This window comes from Sapajus apella, unplaced genomic scaffold (genome assembly GCF_009761245.1).
Source record: "Sapajus apella isolate SASKATOON/1434 unplaced genomic scaffold, GSC_monkey_1.0 scaffold18, whole genome shotgun sequence".
In the NCBI taxonomy this organism is placed as follows: Eukaryota; Metazoa; Chordata; class Mammalia; order Primates; family Cebidae; genus Sapajus; species Sapajus apella.
In genome coordinates, this window is record NW_022436958.1 from 4,984,165 (window position 1) to 5,004,985 (window position 20,821).

General features: G+C 35.2%; 1 protein-coding gene across 2 annotated transcripts in view; it reads right to left on the minus strand.

The window, feature by feature from the left end:
- The window catches only part of LRP1B (LDL receptor related protein 1B), a 1,894,725-nt gene that overhangs the window by 613,274 nt on the left and 1,260,630 nt on the right, over window positions 1-20,821 (minus strand). For both annotated transcript variants that reach the window (XM_032286208.1, XM_032286207.1), the window contains exons 26-27: window positions 13,388-13,552; window positions 12,879-13,123 (exon numbers count right to left, since the gene is read on the minus strand). In XM_032286208.1, coding sequence (XP_032142099.1) covers window positions 12,879-13,123; window positions 13,388-13,552 — 410 coding nt within the window. The remainder of the gene's footprint in view (window positions 1-12,878; window positions 13,124-13,387; window positions 13,553-20,821) is intronic.

Genomic DNA, 20,821 nt, shown 5'->3' on the forward strand with positions numbered 1-20,821 from the left:
TTTCATATATATTTAATATATATAGAGAGAGAAAGATGTAAGAGAGAGAGTAAGAGGGAATAATTTAATTTATATGGCAAGTAATTAGATCTTTTTTTTTCTTTAACTTTTATGTTAAGTTCTGGGGTACATGTGCAGGATGTGCAGGTTTGTTACACAGGTAAACATATGGTTTGCTGAACAGATCAACCAGTCACCTAGGTATTAATCCCAGTATCCATCGGTATCCATTAGCTATTCTTCCTGATGCTCTCTCTCCCCTACTCCCACCCTCAACATGCTCCAGTGTGTGTTGTTCCCCACCATATGTCCATGTGTTCTCATCATTCAGCTCCCACTTTTAAGTGAGAACATGTGGTGTTTAGTGTTCTGTTCCTGCTTTAGTTTGCTGAGAATAATGGCTTCCAGCTCCATCCACGTCCCTGCAGAGAACATGATCACATTCCTTTTTATGGCTGCATAGTATTCCATGGTATATATGTACTGCATTATCTTTATCCAGTCTAGTTAGTTTTGTTTGTTTGTTTGTTTTCTGTAGAGACAGAGTTTCGCCATGTTGCCCAGACTGGTCTTGAACTGTGAACCCCAGCGATTTGCCTGCTTCAGCCTCCAAAAGTGCTGTGATTACCAGCATCAGCCATTGGGCCTAGACTAGATCCTAATATAGTAAATTGTGGAAGCAAACAATTCAAACGACCTGCAAATATTTGAGATGCACCTCCACCATGCTGAAACATGTTTTTGAGGGTATTTCTTTTTGACTAAAAAGAAACAAAAAACCTTTTATTGATCATATGAAAAGTATTTCTCGTAATTTCTAATTGAAAATATCAATAGTCCTATATGAAATCCCTGATCCTTCAGGTTTTGTAAGTGATACTTTGTCCTCTATGGAGCAATGGTATCACTAATATTCTTAGAATATAAATTTTTTTTTGTTTTTTTTTTGTGAAAGAAGATTATCCTGTTTTCTTAGAGATGTTGTCAAGAAAGGTTTAATTTTATATAGAAATATTTTTCTGATACAATTTGAGGCACTTAAATCATTTCGATGTTAAAGTTACTGTTTGAGAAACAGCTTGCAATTTTCTCATAGTGGACAAGTGAGATTTTAAAAAATGATTTTAAAAGTTAAAGAAATAATAATGTATTTTGTCATCATATGCTAGAAAATGTGCCGTTTTATAAGCATTATTTTACTTATTCTTCTTAATGGTCACCCTTGTTTATCAGAATAAATTGCTTTCATTTTGCAAAGACTAAACTTAACTTTGAGAAGGTAAAAAAGATTCAATCAAGATCACAACAGTATTAAGAGGAGAACACAAAGATTCAGATTCCAGAGTCCAGGCTTTAACCACTGTAATACACAACTTCTCTAGATGAAGTAATTCATTTAGATTTATTCACTCATTCATTCATGGAGCAATTCATTGATGTCTTATAAAAGGATGAGAAACGGAGACTGAGAGTATAATTTCTATAAATATATTTAACCTAATTATTGTTGTAACTGTGGGAAAACCTCTCAATGTCTTAATCATTCTCTTTTTTTCTGGATTTTGAGTCTTTTTTTTTTTTTTTTTAAGGCCGTTATATTATTATCTAAAACACTTTGTATGTTTACCAGTTGCTATGGTTTTCAAAATCAGGTTTAAAAGGAGCAGTTGAGTCAGTAGTCTGACTCTGAAAGTAAACTAAAATGTTCCTGCCAAAATAGTACTATTTTTATCAACAAATAATTAAGACCCCTTTAAACCAAGCTCTGTTTAGATGAAAAATAAATTTCTACAAAAAGAGAAAAATGTCTTATAATTGTTGAAAATCTAACAGATAAAGAGTTTGCAGCAGGACACTCTATATTTAAAATAATAATCACATTCTGGAAATATTTTTTTAATCCAATTAGAGCAGCTAAAAAAATACATATAAAAGAAAAGACAAAAACCCAGGGTGGTAGATTCTTGCTGGGTTTGTGAGAAAATTTAACTCTGTACCTGGAGTGGATGAAGAAAACACCTTTGAGCTGGGAGAGGACACAGAGAAGAAGAACATGGCAGATGGATGGTAGAAAAGAAGCATACAAAAGGAGAGTTACATTTCACTTTCTTCATGCTTACACACAACTCCTAGGGTGGGGGAGGAGAGTTTGATGGCAATGTGCAAAACAACGTAAGAGAATTGTGTATCTGTCTATCTCTCTATCATCTATCTATCTATCTATCTATCTATCTATCTATCTATCTAATCTAATCTATTTAATTTACTTAACAAACACTTATGAAGTGCTTAGCACTTGTCAGATATCTTCTAAGTGCTTAAAAGAGACTAATGTGGTTAGGTGCAGTGGCTCATCCTTGTAATCCCAGCACTTTGGGAGGCCAAGGCAGGTGGATCACCTGAGGTCAGGAGTTTGAGATCAGCCTGGCCAACATGGTGAAACCCCATCTCTACTAAAAATACAAAATTTAGCCAGATGTGGTGGCATGCACGTATAATCCCAGCTATTTGGGATGCTGAGGCTGGAGAATTGCTTGAACCCGGAAGATGGAAGTTACAGTGAATCGAGATTGTAATACTGCACTCCAGTCTGGGCAACAGAGTGAGACTCCGTCTCAAAAACAAAACATAACAAAACAAAAAAGAGAGACTAATGTATTTAATCTTCACAACAATTTCATTTTATAGATCTACAAACAAGCAAACAAACACAAACTAATGTAGAGAAACAAACTACTGCTCATGCACTAGAAGTCAGGATACGACAAATTTGGAATTTGAACCCAAGTAATCTGGCTCTAGACTAAGCTGATTGCTATAAAGGTATTTTTTTGGAATTTACTGTTTGAATGAACAATATAGACCTATTTAGTAAATTATATTTTGTAGTAAACAGAGTTGAAAGTCATACTAATATCTAATGTTAGACAAATTTAGGATCACGAGGACATAGGCAAACAAACTCACTGAAATTTGTCTCACTAAATTTACCACTGACCTTCTTCCAGGTTGCTAACCCAACAAATACATTTCTGTCTTTATTTTTGGTCCTAACATCTCTTGGCCTCCTCTTTCTGAGCATCCTTCTTTGTCTTTCTTTTTAGTGTTGGAGTTTTCTAAGGCTCTATCCTTACCCTTTTTCATTATCTGTAATAGTCATAAGAAATCTTATCTACCTTTTGCCTTCACCCTACAATTGAATAACTATGAAATCTCTAGCTTTAGACCAAGTCTTCCTTCCTTTTTAGCCCTAAATATTCAACTGAATCCTATAAGAATCTTAAATTCGAACATTCCAAAGTTTAATTTTTCAGCTAATCCTTTAAATCAAGTGTCTGCAAACGATGGCCTAAAGGCTAATACTGGCTTGTGAGCAACTTGTTTATACAGTCGGAAAAAAAAAAAAAAAAAACTAAATGAAGAACACTATTTCATGGCACATAAAACTTGTATGAAATTCAAATTTCAGTGTCCAGAAATTAAGTTTTATTGGCATATAGCCACACTTATTCATTTCCCATATGACTGCTTTCACATTACAACGGCAGCAGAATAACTGCAACAGAACACATGGCCCACAAGTCCTAAAATATCCATTAATATTATTTGGCCTTTTGCAGAATACATTTGCTGACCTCCTCCCTTAAAGCCATCCCATATTCTTTCTCCTTTCCCCAGATTCCCCACTGAAATCTCTGTTACTACTTTTTATTGATTTCACCTCTAAGTATATCTCATCAGAAACCATTTCACCTAAAACTATCTCCCAGATTTTGGCATCAGCCACCTCCTATCTACTGAAGTAGCTTCCTGTGATGGTTAACTTTCTCTGTAAACTTGACTAGTGTAGAGAATGCCTAGATAGCTGGCAACACATTATTTCTGGATATATTTCTGGAAGAGATAAGTATTTGAATTAGTATACTGGGTTAAAAAGTTCCTGCCCTTGCCAATACAGGGAAGAACATCCAATCTGCTGAAGGCCTAAATAAAATAAAAAGGTGGAGGAAAGGCAAATTTGTTTTCTGTTTGAGCTGGGACATATATCTTATCCTACACTCCATCATTGGCACTTCTGGTCCTGGGCCTGTGAACTCCCGGACCTAGACTTATACCATTACCCACCTACCCCTCTTGGTTTTTAGGCTTTCAGATTTGGACTGAGTTATATCACTGGTTTCCCTGGTTCTCCTGTTTTCCTATAGTAGATTGTGGCACTTCTTGGCCTCCATAAGCACATGAGTTAATTTCTATAATCTCTCTCTCTCTTTCTCTCTCTCTCTGGGTGTGTGTGTGTAACATAATATGAATACATAGACATATTCTATACATACACATACACACACATACACGCTTCAATACTGTCTCTACAATCAATCTTTTACAAATTTCTATTATGCAAATCTCATTTTTTTTACTCCTTTGACCAAATATTTTCTATGTTTTTCTCCTTTTCTTAGAGCAATAGCTCTGAAGGCAGCATCATATCTCCTGGGAATTTGTTAAAGATGCAAAATCTCAAGCCCCACCTAAGATCTGCTGAATCAGAATCTCTGGGTAACACCTACCAACACGTGTTTTAAAAAGCCCTCTGTTAATTGTAATGCACACTCAAGTTTAACATCATTGGAATCATTTATCCCAGAGGATAAAACTCTGTATTTCTTTGTAGGGAGATTGAGTGTGAGCATGATCTGACCCCTGCCCAATCTTGTCCTTGATTTATTCTTTCCTTACTTGCAGTTGTTTCAGTCTGCAAATGAGGAAATAAAACTCCTCCAAATTAAGAAATTTGCCTCAGGTAGCATGACTAGTCAGTGACAGAGGGAAGCATTAAACTAAACTAATCCCAAGGTTTCTTTTGTTTGTTTTTAGGACCACACCCTGCTACCTTTTAAAATACGTGTACTATACTCTTACATTGGAAATTCATCCATTGTAACAATGATTTTATTCATCCTAATTGTTAATTTAGTCTGTTCCTCTTTTTAGACTATAAACTCCAGGAAGGTAAGGAAGTTGTCCAAGGAGAATGTCAATAAAACACGACTCTCTACTGCCATCTAGTGATAAGATGCAATAATTCCAAGAAGAATATACATGCATTCCATGTCTTCTGCGGGTAGAGTGTAATGAGTAAGACAAAAGCTTTGGCTCCCTGCGTTCAGATAACAGAATGGTTATCCCTTGGCTATTAGACCTTGAATAATTTACTTAGTATTTCTCTGTCTTAAGTTCCTCACCTGTAAAACTGGGTTGCTAACAATTTTTCTCATGGAAATGCGATAAGGATTATCAAGTACTAGCTGCTATAATTATAATTATAAATATTGTTATAAAGGACTTAGCTAGACTCTATAGTTGACATAAAGAAATAGATGAAACACTATTCCTTAAATATTTTATAATCTAGGTGAGTAGATAAGACAGGGTTAGGAAACAATTAATGAATAAATAAATAAATAACCATACAAACTGTAAATGCTGAGTCCTTATGGTGTTAACCATGAAAGTAGAGGAGGTAAAATTTGAGTTAGTGTAAGAATTTCTAATTGGTGTGCGTGAGAAGGAGTCTCAGATGGAGAGCTATTCCTGCAAGTCTTTGCACACATTGAAACTAACACCTGTAAAGGCCTAATAAAAAAATGATGTAAGTGCTCACTTATTATTACAAAGTCATAGTCACAAAACCATTTTTATTTAATACTTCATTATATAAACTCAGATCTCATTATCCAAACAAAAACTAACGTATAACCAAAAAAGTGTTTATTGTAAATGATTTTTGTCAGTGTTGTTTTTTAATATACCTGAAACTTAATTAATAATTCTATTTTAATGATAAAAATATAGTTAGACTAGATGGCTTCATAAATGTGAATTTTTCATTTTCAGCTTAAAGAAAAACCTACATTGATGTTGTTATTTATAAAAGTAACTAGTATATTTAAATAAGTACTCTCTATACTAAAAACACATTAACATTCTCCTGTATATTTACTCAGTAGGTGATTAAATAAATATATGCTATAAATTGCCAATACATACAAAATATGAAAAATAGAGAATTTAGGTTAAAATGTATAGTAATTAGTCCAATTGATGTAGAATTAATATAGATAAATCTTCCAAAAACATATGGAAATATAATGGAACTATTCTAAACAGTGTGAAACTAGTACATATGAAATTATATGTACAAATTTCCCAATACTTAATATTCAAATTTTAGTTATCATGATAAAACTAATACTCTGTATTCTTTCTCCTTTACTCTACATTTTCTTGCTTTACTGTTTTTTTTGGGGGGGGGCTTTTTTTTGGCAAAGAAGATGTCATATGCCTAAAACCACTGCCCCTTATCTCTAATTTCTTCACCTCCTTAATCTCACCTTTACTTTAACTTACAAACACATGCCTAATACATACATTCCATTGTGTTACTTCTATGATTGGAATATTTCATGACTGCCACTACCATCTTTGCCAACAGCATAATATACAAATGTGCTAATCAGAACTAATAGCTTCTCTTGAGGTCAAAGTATAAGTCAGAGGATCTGGGCATTGAACTGATGGTTCCAGCCTCTGTTCAACCTCAATTAGACCACCTGATATGGTTTGGCTCTCTGTCTCCAGCGAAATCTCATCTCAAGTTGTAATTCCCACATATTGAGGGAGCGACCGGGTGGGAGATGATTGGATCACAGGGGTGGTTTCTCCCAAGCTGTCCTGATATTGAGGGAGTTCTCATGAGAGCTGAGGGTTTCATGTGTGACACTTCCCCTTTGCCTTCCACCATGACTGCAAGTTCCCTGAGGCCTCCACAGACTTGCAAAACTTTGAATCAATTAAACCTCCTTTTTAAATAAATTACTTAGTCTCAGGTACTATCTTAACAGCAGTGTGAGAACAGACTAATTATACCACCTCTAGACTAAATCTAATTTACTCATGTTACATTTCTCTCTTTAAATTCTGTGCAGATTTATTTTACTAATATTAGATTTTAAATTTTGGCTTCAATAGTCACATTTTGGTTGCTCTGTCACCAGGCTGGAGAGTAGCGGCACAATCTTGCTCACTGCAACTTCCGACTCCCTGGTTCAAGCGGTTCTCCTGCCTCAGCCGCCCGAGTAGCTGGGATTACAGGCACGCACCACCATGCCCGGTTAATTTTTGTATTGTTAGTAGAGAGGGGGTTTTACCATGCTGGTCATGATGGTCCTGATCTCCGGACCTCATGATCCCCCCTCGACCTCGCAAATTGCTGGGATTACAGGTGTGAGCCACCGCGCCCAGCTAGTTGTAGATATTTTCTTATGGTTTTGATTCCCTATTATACCATGAATTTTGGTGGAACTAGAACTACATTGTGTGTGTGTACATATCTCTCGAAGGGTATACGTGGTTGGGCACAGTGGCTCACGCCTGTAATCCTGACACTTTGGGAGGCCGAGGTGGACGGATTACGAGGTCAGGAGTTTGAGACCAGCCTGGCCTATATGGTGAAACCCCGTCTCTACTAAAAATACAAAAATTAGCTGGGCAAAGTGGCACACACCTGTGGTCCCAGCTGCTTGGGAGGCTGAGGCAGAAGAACTGCTTGAACCCAGGAGGCGATATTGCAGTGAGCAGAGATTGCATCACTGCATTCCAGCACAGGCAACACAGCGAAATCCTGTCTCAAAAAAAAAAAAAAAAAAAAAAAAAAGGTACATATACCTCATAGGTATCCAGTATTTCCCTTTGTTCTAAAAATAATATAAGAAACTATAACCCAATTTTCATTACAGTTCAGTGAAGCCTTGCTAATTGGAGGAGTTTATGTTCAGATATTTTTTCTGGGAACCACAAAAACAATCATAAAATTTGCTAAAAAACACAAAAAACTACTAAATATAAAAATATTTATAGATACATGCATTAAAGTTTATGATAAAATAGCAATGAATTAAAATAAACTGGCTGGGTATGGTGGCTCACACCTGTAATCCCAGCACTTTGGGAGGCGGAGGAGTTGGATCACTTGAGTTCAGGAGTTTGAGGCCAGTCTGGCCAACATGATGAAACCCCGTCTCTACTAAAAATACAAAAATTAGCTGAATATGGTGGTGCATACCCATAATCCAACTCCTTGGAAGGCTGAGGCAGGAGAATGGTTTGCATCTGGGATGTGGAGGTTGCAGTGAATGGAGATCGTGCCACTGCACCCCAGCCTGTGTGACACAGCAAGATTCTGTCTCAAAAGCAAAGAAATAAATAACAATAAACTAAATGTCCAGTAATGCATGAATACTTGAGAACATTTTTGATAGTCACATGGGATGTGAAATATATAAGAATTAAAAATGAGATTTATAAGACATTCATAAAAACAAAAAAAAAATGCCAATGGTAACTGTACAAAGAAAGATACAAAATTTAAAATGCGGTAAAATCTTACATTTGAAAGAGAGGCAAAGCTTTCTTAATTTAGGAAAAAATGAAGTATGTACTACGGAGTTCCCACACTCATCGGAATCTTGGTGCTACCATTGATGAGATTTAATACTATTATTATTACTGTTACTTGATACAGGACCTCGCATTGTCACCCAGGCTGGAGTGCGTGATCACAGCTCATTGCATTCTTGACCTCGCAGGCTGAAGTGATTCTCCCACTGCAGCCCCCGAAGTACCTGGGACTAAAGGTATGTGCCACCACACCCAGCTAATTTTGTAATTTTTGTGGAGATGTAATCTCACCATTTTGCCCATGCTAGTCTCAAACTGCTGTACCCAAGCAATTCTCCCAACTTTGCCTCCCAAAGTGCTGGGAAAATGGGCATGAGCCATTGTGTCTAGTGAGATTTATTATTCTGAACCAGGTCACTTAACAGTGCTCATTTTGTTTATTATCTTGTTATTTGATATCTGGTTGAAAAACATCTGAATGTTTTTGCCAACCCAAAATTCATACCGTGAAACCTAATCCCCAATGTGTTAGCATTAATAGGTGAAGACATGAGTAAGTAAGTAGGTTATGAGGGTAGAGCCCTCATTAATCAGATTAGTGCCTTTATAAAGCAGCCCAAGGAACTTTGTTGGGCCCTTCCACCATCTGAGGGTGCAGTGAGAAGACATTTGTGAGGAACAGGTCCACAACAAACATGAAATCTGCCAATGCCTTGACCTTGGATATCCCAGGCTCCAAAACTGTGAGAAATAAATGCTTTTTGTTTATAAGCCACACAGTTTTCGATATTTTGTCATAGCAGCCCAAATGGACAAAGATATAACTAGAAGAAAAATATGAAAATGTTTGTTTCCTTTGAAGCTGGGAAATGGGGTGTAAACTTTTTTGTACCTTTTTTTTTTTTGTATTTTATAACATATCTATAATGAGAAAATGTTACTTTATCAGATCAAATAAATTTTAAAGCATTCCTTCTGTTAGTATAACCACAGCTTTGAATGCACACTTATGGTGTCCTGCACTGAACTTATAAGGAGTGGTGTTAGATGGTAAGGTGAGTATGCAGAAAGGATAGATTTCACAGCTGTGTCATCTGACTGATACCACCACTGTGTCTTAGTACATGTTGTGCTTCTATAGCAGAATACCACAGATGGGATAATTTATAATAAACAGAAATTCATTTGGCTCACGGCTCTGGAGGCTGGGGAGTCCAGGATTGAGGGCCTATATTTAGTAAGAGCCTTCTTGCTCTGTCATAACACAGCAGAGGGCACACATGGGCAACACATGAGCAGGAGAGAGGATTAAGTTTCCAACACATAATCCTAGGAGACACATGCAAACCACAGCAACCTGGATTTTCTTGAGATGAACCATATTGCTCCCCTTTAGAGTTGTGATTCATAGTTTTACTGGCATTTTTCAAGCAAGTTGATAGAATATGGAAAAGTATGATGTGGAAGACCATTATGAATTATTTAAATGTGAGAAAATATATTTAAAATATTTCATAAAAATATTACCTAAATTTCTACAAAAGGAGGCTGGTAAAATGATATAATTACAGCAACTTTTAGTGTTTTAAATTTAATTTACTTATGTACACTAAACACATAGCACTAATTATGCATGAGGCACTATTTTAAGAACTTTTCATGTAGTAACTCACATTTAAATGTTTGCATTAAATAGTGATTAAACTCAACGTTTACTAGATCCTATGATGTAGATACATTATCTTCTGTTTACAGATGAAAAAACAGGTACAGAGATGTTAAATAACTTGCCAATAATATCCAATAATATATAAATAGTTGAGACTCACAAATCTGAAAAAAAACAATGCTAATGATGAAGGGTACATAATGCAATTGATGATAAATCATAGATTTAGGATATGAACCCAGGCCATGCCATTAACTCTAAACTTGGCTCTCTCATGCTGTAATTTTTTAAATTTATATTTAAAATACCCACTATTGCTCCCTCATGTTGCAAATGTTTAAGCTTTGGTTTGTTTTTTCCTAGACCCATCTAACAACCACATGAAAAACAAAAGAGATCTAAAATACATCTCTAAAATATTCTGCTTAAATGTCCAATAACCAATTTGGAACTTTGTGTGAAAAATGAATGCTTACTTATAAGAAAACAGGTGCTAAACCTTTTATTAATTTCCTACTTGGAGGATTAGATAACTTCAAATAGTATTTGTAACCTTTATTTCTTTAATTTGTGAAAGATATACTTCAATTTTATAGTACTGAATGTCATGTATTTTTTAAATTAATTATTTTTTCATGAACATCATGTTATTTTTCACCCAAAAAAATAGGCCATTATTATTGTACTTGTGTTAATGCTGAGCCTTTGTCATCATTTTCATTTTAATTCTATCCTTGGTAATAAAATAGTCAATATGTTCCTGTATCTTTTTTCCCAAGTAGTGAAAGTGTTACTTCACTGAAGCAGATAAACAGGACAGATAATGATTATTATATGCACAGTGATCCTTATAATGGGGAAAAGTAAAATGTTCTCTGATCACTCTCGAAATTGGAAACTGACTGAATTTCATTTAGAAAACAGCAAGTTCTTTTCATGGGAGATATTCTCTAAATGTATTTAAAGACTAGAATATTTGCCCTGAATCCTGGAAAAATGTGTTAAATTAAATCCAGATAGTAAAATCTTGCTTATTTTATGTAAAGTAGAAAAATCATATATAAATAATATTTTGAGTTAAGATGTCAAGAATGCCTCCCCCCACCAAAAATGGCAATAAATTTCTCATTTCTTTTCTATATATGCATAAATGTCAGGAAAGCTTGAGAGCATCGTGGTTCTTCCTCTTCTATGAATTTACTAAGGTCATGCCAATGTAGGAAAATTAGACAGTGCAGTTAGTAAATGAAAGACACTGATCCTATTTTGGGTGGGGGAAAATGATGAAATACATAGATCAAGGCCTAAGTTGCTCTAAACAAAGAAATTATAATTCACATAAAATGTGAAACAATCTGAGGGACAAAAATACAGTTGTATAAATAATTTTACACTTGAAATAATCAAAACCATTCATATCTTATAAGTGCTTGTCAACTACAGCATTTGCTTATGACTAGGCATTCCTCTGCTAAAGGAAGTTCTAGAGAAGAGTATCTTTTTCATTATATTAGTGGCCCATTGCTGGTCAGAATCATAACTTCTTGACTCATTTAAATTTAGTTAAATTCAATATATCTACTGAATCCTTATTAAATTCAAAAATGACTAATTTATATACTTTCTTTCTATAATATCCTCATGCTTTTTAGCTTATAGGTTGAAAGAAGTCAAGAGTGGAAGAAAATAATTAAAGTTACTGCTCACAAAGTCCAGTATGTGTAGAAACTCCCATGTAGCAAAGAAGGATCAATTACATATAAAAATAGAAACTGAGAAACTGAAAGTGTCTGGGAAAAGAATTAGATTCAATCAGGCCGTCAGAGAAGGGCACAGAAAATTATGCAGAAGAGATTTTGGTAGAAGAAATAGTATCAAGGGAGAATGAAGGCCATGTACTGAAGAAAGACAAAGAATAGCCATGAGATATTGTCAACCGCAGAGGTAATTGTTTTAGTCGTGTTTAAAAGATATTATAATACAAATTTTGAAAAATAAGTCTAAATGTGTAGAACAAATGTCATGAAATGCCAATGAGTTAGAAGATCTGATTATTCCACACTGAAAGAGAAGGAGAAAATGTAAGAGAGAGCTTGTCATCTCAGAATCAAAAATCTGAAATGAAAATATGCTAATGAAGAGGACACTGCCTGCATTCAAATGAGATTTCCGTGGGTTACATAACATATAATGGGGGAAAAGTGTAAAAGGATGATCTGTTGTTACACCAAATGGTCATGGTATCCCAAGGGGGAAAAAGTGAGACTTGGGATAGGAACATTTGGCAAAGATTGAGCAGAGGAAATATAATCACAAAACCAAGATGGAGTTCACTGTTGAACCAAAAGGTGGAAGACATGGGTGGAGGTAGCACATATGTTCCTGTGAACTCACTTCTCTTAAAATAGAGGAACTCAAGCAAATGGTTCACCCTTTCTCATGTACCACCTCCTCTCCTCCCAATATGCTACATGGTAATAATCTAAAAATTAGAGAACTTAGTTTAAAATAAATATATAGGAGGATCTTAATTCCCAGATGCCCCTAAATATTTATATATAAGGAAAATAAAAAGGGAAAGAGAAAAAAATCTAAACAAGTCAAAATAAAGGCTAAAACCACTTCCCTCATAGAGTATGCTTAAGATATCTATAACTTTCAACTTATAGAAGTTGTTTTATAGTCCGAATAATATATGATTAAGATGACAACACCTTCTAAGTGGGCAATCCATAAGTAAACAAGCACTTACCCTGTGGCTGGCGACTGGGATGGTATATCTGAAGGTCAAATGGCTGTGCACTGGTTTTCTGAATGACACTGACATTCTGCCCTGTCCACTTATTGGCCTTGGACAATGTGTTGGTCCTCCAGTCTGTCCAGTAGACTTCACTCCCATATAGAGACACAGCAAAGGGATGGGAAAGGTATTCATGACCTCGGATGATTTCTATCATGTTTGTTCCATCATAGAGGGCTGAATAAATAGCATCTGACCTACAGAAAGGCAAATACATGAGTAATTTGTCAAAACTCATTCAACTAATCCAGTGACATAATCATATAACTCAGCTAAATGACAGAGGAGGTATTTTATAAATATTTTTATGGGTCTGTATGTGACTCGTGGAAAGAAAAAAAATCCACCCCCCAATTTTAATATGTGTATACATGATACTGACATGTTAGGATCTTTCCAATGTTGTAAATATTATCTGAGGAAAGTAAAAGAAAATCCAGAAAAAAGATAATTTTTTAAACCTGGCATCTGTCCAAACTATCCTTTTCTCAAAGTGGTCCACAGTTAGTCCATTAGGCCAAGCCCCAGTTTTCATGTCTTTGTAGATGGTTTTTCTCCCAGCACCACTCATAGAGGCAGATTCAATGCGAGGAAAATTTGCATCCCAGTCTGTCCAGAAAAGAATTCTAAAAAAAAAAAAAAAGAAAGAAAGAATGCTATTGTTTTAGTCATTCATTTTACAGATATTTATTGTGTGCCTACTCTGTGCTAGATACTGGATAGGTGATAATTCACAAGAGAAACAGATATATTATCTACCCTCATAGGGCTTATTGTCCAGTGGAGGAGACAGACTAAATAAGTGCATAAATATATAACTCGTGAATTTTTTTTTTAAATTGCTATGAGAGAGAATAGCAGGTGACTCACCTACTTAGAGATGGTAATCAGAAAAAAGCACTTTGAGGAGTGATATTTACACTAAAACTGAACAACAAGATGAGCAGTATAAAGAGCATGGTAAGTAGAATAAATAACATATGCTAAGGCCATAATAGGGAAAATAATACGGGCTATTTGAGGAATAGAAATAAGCAATGTATCAGAAGTATACTGAGGAGGAAAGGGGAGGAATATGAAGTCAAAGAGGGTAATCTTATGGGTTTTGTAGGGTAAGATCATTATTTTGGATTTTATTTTAAGGGAATAAGAAGCGCATAGGCCTTTGGTGGACTTTAAGTAGAGGAGAAATGTTATTCGGTTACATAGTAAATTTATACAGCCACAGTGACAGTGACAGGAGACGGACTAATTCTTAGGCAGTCAGGGATAAGTCCCTGGTGAAACTCGACCTTCAAGCCAAGGGCAGTCTAAAGCCTGAAAACCAGATAGAATCCACAAACCATGGTGAGAACTTCTATCCATGTGTTACCCACTCTCTCTTAATTGGTTATTTCTGAATGATGCTTTTAACCAATTGAATGATTTATTTTCCAACCCCTCCATAAACCAATCAGCAAGCATTCCCTCATTCGAAGCCCATAAAAACCCCAGACCCAGTCTCATAGAAGGCTACCCACTTTTGAGTACCCTCTCGTTGAGAGTTTTTCTTTCACTCAATGAATTTTACTCTGCATAATCTCTCTCCAGTATCCATGTACCTTATTCCTTTTGGTCATGGAACAAGAACCTGGAGTTTGCTGAACTGTGGGACTCAAAGAGCTGTAATGCTTCCTGCTTGCCGAGCTGCAGGTGGCAGGAGGAAAAGAACCATAACACTCCTGCCTGCTGAAACAGGGGAATAAAAAGCCACAACAATAGTGAAGAGATGGTATATCTGTATATATACAGGTTATACTGTACCAGATAATACAGATATACTGTCTAATCACTGTGGTACCATGATTACTATGCAGAGAATAGATAATAGTGGGGCAATGGTATGAGCATGTTAAGTGATTATATGAAGGACCGGAAAAGATTATAGTAGCCTAGAGTATACTGGTGGCAGCAAAGGAGAAAAGTGAATCGATTCAAGATATAATCTGAAGGTAGAATTGTCAGAGCTAGCTGATGGACTCAGTGTAAGAAATGAGGTTAAAAATAGAATCACAGGAGATCATCAGTTTCTTGCTTCAGCAATCTCAGATTGAGGGAAGGAGGGAGTATATAAGGATTTCATTAAGTGAAAGGGAAAAATGGAAGCGGAACAGATTTCACGAGCTTAGAATTAAGTATTGATGGGTGTGGACAGTATTGGGGCTCAGAGAATAATATGCCAAAGTATGGTGCTTTGGCATGCTGAGCACTTTTGATTCCTTTTCCAAGCCCACCCATCAACCAATCAGCAAGCATTGGTGCCTTTGGCATGCTGAGTACTTTTGAAAATTGCAAGTTCATAGAAGCTGCCTTTCAAGAACATTCTAACCTTTTCTTCTTTCTCTCTTTCTTACCCCAAACACAAGAGAGGAGCTCTCGCCCTGGAAGTACCCTTATTTGGCTGAAGAAAACCTCTTTCAAAAGAAATGCAATTGTCTGAAACCCCCTCCCTTGGAATCCCATTAAATAACCAGTGATAATTAAACAACAAAGATGAGAAAAGACTCATTACCACACCCAAACGGATTTTTCATCCATTGTTCTGAGGGAAGCTCAGAGATTGTTCTCAGAGGCTTTATTTGCATGATAAGACAATGTTTGTTCACTGTGAAGTTCTGTCCTTTACCATTCTGGAAACTATAGCCACCCCCCCTCAGAGGTCAGAGGAATTTTGTTCCAGGACACTGTCTGTTCTTTGGGTTCATTCGATTCCTCTGAAAATTATTTACCACTCCTCAAAATGCCCTACATTCCCCATTTCGCTTGCCCTTATGAAAAGGGTGTATAAGCCTCAACCATCTGGCCTTCTGATTCTCTTACTTTGTGTGGGTCCCATGTACACTTGCACATAAATAATTCTGTATGCCTTTTCTCCTGTTAATTTGTTGCCAGTTTATTTCAGGAGACTTGAACCTTCAGAGAGGGAGATGAAAATTCCCTTTACTCTTACAGCAGTAATCAAAAAGAGAAAGTAATATTGCAGCGCATTTTTCTATCAGGTCTGGCAACATTTTGTTGACAAATGATAAAATCATGAAATGATTAAAAAATGTTCTTCATTTAATTATTTATAGTTTTGTCATTTGTTGACTCTTTTATTATTCTGTATAATCCTTGAAAATAGGAATTTGGTAAACTATCTTGTAAAATGAAACAATGCTTTGGAACAAAATTTAAAATTCAATTAACCCATCTTCCTTTAAAAATAATTATGTCTACTTAAGGAAATGTAAGATGATGTAAACTAAGTATTCACCATGACTTCAATTTTTGAAAAGAATATAGTCTCTTATAGGAAACAGGAATTACAAATATGATTAGAGGACAGTTCAAAACATTATATTTATAAACAGTAATGACACATGCTAAAAGAGTATGACAAAAAAGGGAAGGATGATGAGAGTGGGACTGCCTATATAAGTTAAAACACTGACCTTTGGTAAGTGTTATTAGATAACTGCATCAGTGTTAAATAGTGGTAATGTATATGCATTTGTATAAAACAAGCTTGGATCAAAGTTGGAATTTGTCACTTACTTCTGCATACTTAATCTCAAACCCCATTTTCTCAACTGAAAATGAAAACTATCATAGTACACATTTGTTGGGGACATTAGGTGAGATAATGGATATTAACAATTTACACACAGAATGATTAGCACAGAGAAAATATTTGTGTTTGTACATGCATGCTCACGCACATATAGTAGAGAATAAATATTTTTTAAAAGGAAACTTTCAGTCTTCCTAACTGATGAAGAAACAGAGAAAAGGAGAGAAAGAGGGAGGGAGGCAACATACATTGATTTAAACATCAATGTTTAAATACTACAACAGCATTTATATGAAAATAGATGAAAAGTAGATTAGTTTTATAAAGTAAATCTGAGTCAAAGCCATGAGAATATGATTCAGGGCAAGAGATCATAGGATTAGATTCATTTCAGGTAATTTCTATCAAACAATGGGTTTCTATTAGTTATAAATCAAGTCCTTTCTCATTTGATAGTTGGTACTTCTGAAATAGCAGCAATTTATCCAACTGAAATATGATAACAAGATTTTAAAAGACTATTTTTAAGGAGATCTTAAAAAATTCTTTTTTAAAAAAATAATTTTAGTTTCATGGACATGTGAAAGCAAAACAAATTTTAGAGATTTTTTATTTTGACTACTAAAGGGGTTTATTTACACAGCAAGGCCAAGATTCTGCTACCCAAGCCAAACTGAAAGAGCAATGGCTGACACCCCATGCTGCAGGTTGATAGCAAAGGTTCTGCCTCCTTGTGTTTTTGTCCACCATGACAGCCTGGGTTTGGTTCCTAAATTGCTACTATTTCAGAAGTACCAAGTATCAAATGAGAAGCCCATTCTCATTTGATACTTCTGAAATAGCAGCAATTTATCCTAGCTGAAATATGGTAATGAGATTTTAAAAGATTTTTTTTTTTTTTTAAGGAGCTCCATGGTTAAAAGTCAGCTTAATTAAAAGCTAACATCCAAGATGTGTGTGTGTGTGTGTGTGTGTGTGTGTGTGTGTGTGTGTGTGTGTATTTAAAAGGCCTTCATGTTTTTTTTCTCTCTCTCTTCTAGGACCTTGTCTTTAATTTTGACCAAAAGTTTTTCTCTTCAGTTGACTGAATTCTATTTTCTTCATTTACTTCTGCTGTCTCTCCCTTCTCTTGCACCCTCTGCTGCGTGAGGGGCCTAAAATAGTTTATAATACCCTAGTATCCCTTAAAGAAAACAGGGAAGGCACCAGGCTCCCCTTTGGGGAAAACTCTCTGTTTTTCCTTAATGAATCTCAAGAGTGTAAACAGACAAATCGACCTCAGCTCTTAAACTGCTTGGTTTTATATCGTGTCACCTGATTCTTTTTGACTAAAGTAGCTATTGCAACACAGGCTACTCTTTGTTTTTTAAGGAATTGTATAGTTTAGACACTTAGAAATGTCTATGTTAGAAAAATAAATTTGTTAATGAATTGTAAGAGTATCACATGGTCTAACCTCATAATAATTTTCCCTTTTTGGAGACTCATGATTCAGTGTGGGCTCTACCCAGGGCTCAGAAATCCAGTTAAAAGATGGTCTATATTTAAATAAAATTGATCTCTTTATACAATCTTATGATAGATTTCTTAAATTTTATGTTTGATTTGGCATCCATCTTTCATTTTCCTCTAGCACCACCAGATTTTCCTCTCTGTACCCTATGATGTAAATTTTGCTATTTGATTTTCACCTGAGTTGTTTCTTTTAATATGAGAAATGAAGGCTATTTAGCTGACAATTGCCTAGGGTTGTGAAACAAGTTATCAAGAATCCGAAAGTCTAAGACAAAAAAAAAAGGTCTTTATGAACCAAACCTAATGTGTTTATGTATTTATGTGTATGTACATAGTGTTTCACTGCTAAAAATACATACAAGAGCTATAATTAGTTGGTTTAAGAAAATAAAAGCACTTGAATCAAATATTTTATCAGGAAAATCACAAATGGTTTTTCAAGTTTACATAACAAGTAAAATCTTTAATAAATAAGCAAGCTTGAAAATTAATGGTAAAGTAGTTAAAACATTAAGAATATCTTAAGAATTGCTAGAATACATTTTTTGTTTGCATTTATTAATCAAGCAATTTCTTACTTATCCCTGCGAAATACTATAAGGTATCAAAATTTGGCATAGGGGTTACAAAACTATAAACCCAGCCCAAGACAGAAGGATCTATGCTTATATTATCTTTAATAAATAAGACATTGATATTATTTTAATAAAAATAGCTATATCTTAAATTTAGTAAGATTACATAACTTCTAATCTTGTGGCTTTAGGCGGTCTAGTCCACAGGCACTAAGGTTTGTTTTGGGAAAGGATTGTAATTGTCTTTGTTTCAAAGCTAAAGTATAAACTAAGTTTCTCCCAAAGTTAGTTTGGCCTGTGCCCAGTAATGAACAAGCTGCGCTTTTGTAAAGCCCTCTGAACCGAAGCTAGACAACTTCAACTTTAGAAGAAAATAACAGGCACCTATTTTAAACCACATACATAAATGACTTTCATTCCATAATGTGGACTATACTGATTTTCCAGGATTGTTCTTTTGTTTGTTGTTTTTCTTCCCCTATTTTCTCTTCACAGAACATGAGACTGTACAACCTGCTAAAAATGAGCTTTCCTAATAATTCAGGACCTACCCATTTAGGAATAAACTGTCGTAGCCATGACAGAACAGATGAGGCCTGAAAACAGTTACTCATTTTTTTCTAAGATGCTTTCTTCGATTTTTAAGAAGAAAAGGGGGGAAATGTGAAAGAAAAATAAATCTTGGGGCCCCCAAATCACAAAGCTAAAGGAAAGAGTCAAGCTGGGAACTGCTTAGGGCCAACCTGCCTCCCATTCTATTCAAAGTCACCCCTCAGCTCACTAAGATAAATGCATTCACCTTCTTTACCAGGGGGCAGTCAGAAACTCAGAAGCAGGCCACCATTTGTCTCTTATCTACCTATAACCAAACCTTCCCAACTTTGCTTCGAGTTGTCCACCTTTCTGGATGGAAACAGTGTCCATCTCACATATGTGGATCAATGCCTCATGTCCCCTTAAAATGCATAAAATAAAACTGTTCTCCGACCACCTCTGGCACCTCTATTTTTGTTTGCATTTATTAATCAAACAATTTCCTGAGGCTGTGTCATGGGCACGTGCCCTCCACCTTGGCAAAGCAAACTTTCTAGATTAACTGAGACCTGTCTCAGGTTTATGGGGTTCACAGTCAACGTTAGTTTTATGTATATGGCTTTAATTTTAGTTTCACGGCTTTCCACAGCTATGGTTGTGGAAGCACATTCAGGAAAATAATACCTAAATTGTTTATTGTTTGATAATGAAATACGTGAAGAAAATAAACTCTTGGGAAAAGATAAAAATGAACATTCACATACCAGAGCACAATGTACTAATAATTGTTTAAGCTAGTTAATGGCTACGAGACATTTTATTATACAATTCCTTCTAGTTTGTGTATTTTAATATTTCTATAATAAAAGTTTAAAAGTATAAATAACTCAAACAAGTAGATACAAATTGTTTTAAATGTACCAGATGACATTTAGAAAATTTCAGTGTTGGGGCTTATTTTCCAAAAATATTATGTTTAAAGATAAGATTTTTTTTGTATAAAAAATATTAATTATCTGGAAAATTAGCATGAAATTATTTATAAGCAAAATTAATTACAAAATAATATACTATGCTGCCAGTTAAATAGAAAATGGAACAAAAGTTAATATAAGTTGATAGGCTATTTAAATAATAAAATACCTTTCTTGAAAATAATGAATAGGAAATAGATTACGTGTCTCAATTCAACTAAATTTTGAGTTCACACATCTTTTACTGACAACCAGTTGTTATTTGTCAGCTGCTTTTAAACTTAGCATTAAAAACAAAAATATTTCAATAGAAAGAATACAAACATAGCATCAATCTAATTTGTAATGTTATCTCCACAAACAAAGGTCAGTAGAGAGATTTGAAAGCTTAAAAAAAAATAAGAGTCTGGGAATGGTGGCTGATGCTTGTAATCCCAGCAATGTGGGAGGCTGAGGCAGGCAAATCACGTAAGGTCAGGAGTTCGAGACCAGCCTGGCCAACATGGTGAAGCCCTATCACTACTAAAAATACAAAAATTAGCGGGGTGTGGTGGCATGCACTTTTAATCTCAGATACTTGGGAGGCTGAGGCAGGAGAATTGCTTGAACCTGGGAGGTGGAGTTTGCAGTGAGCTGAGATCTTGCCACTGTACTCCAGCCTGGGTGACAGAGCAAGACTCTGTCTCAAAAAAAAAAAAAAAAAAA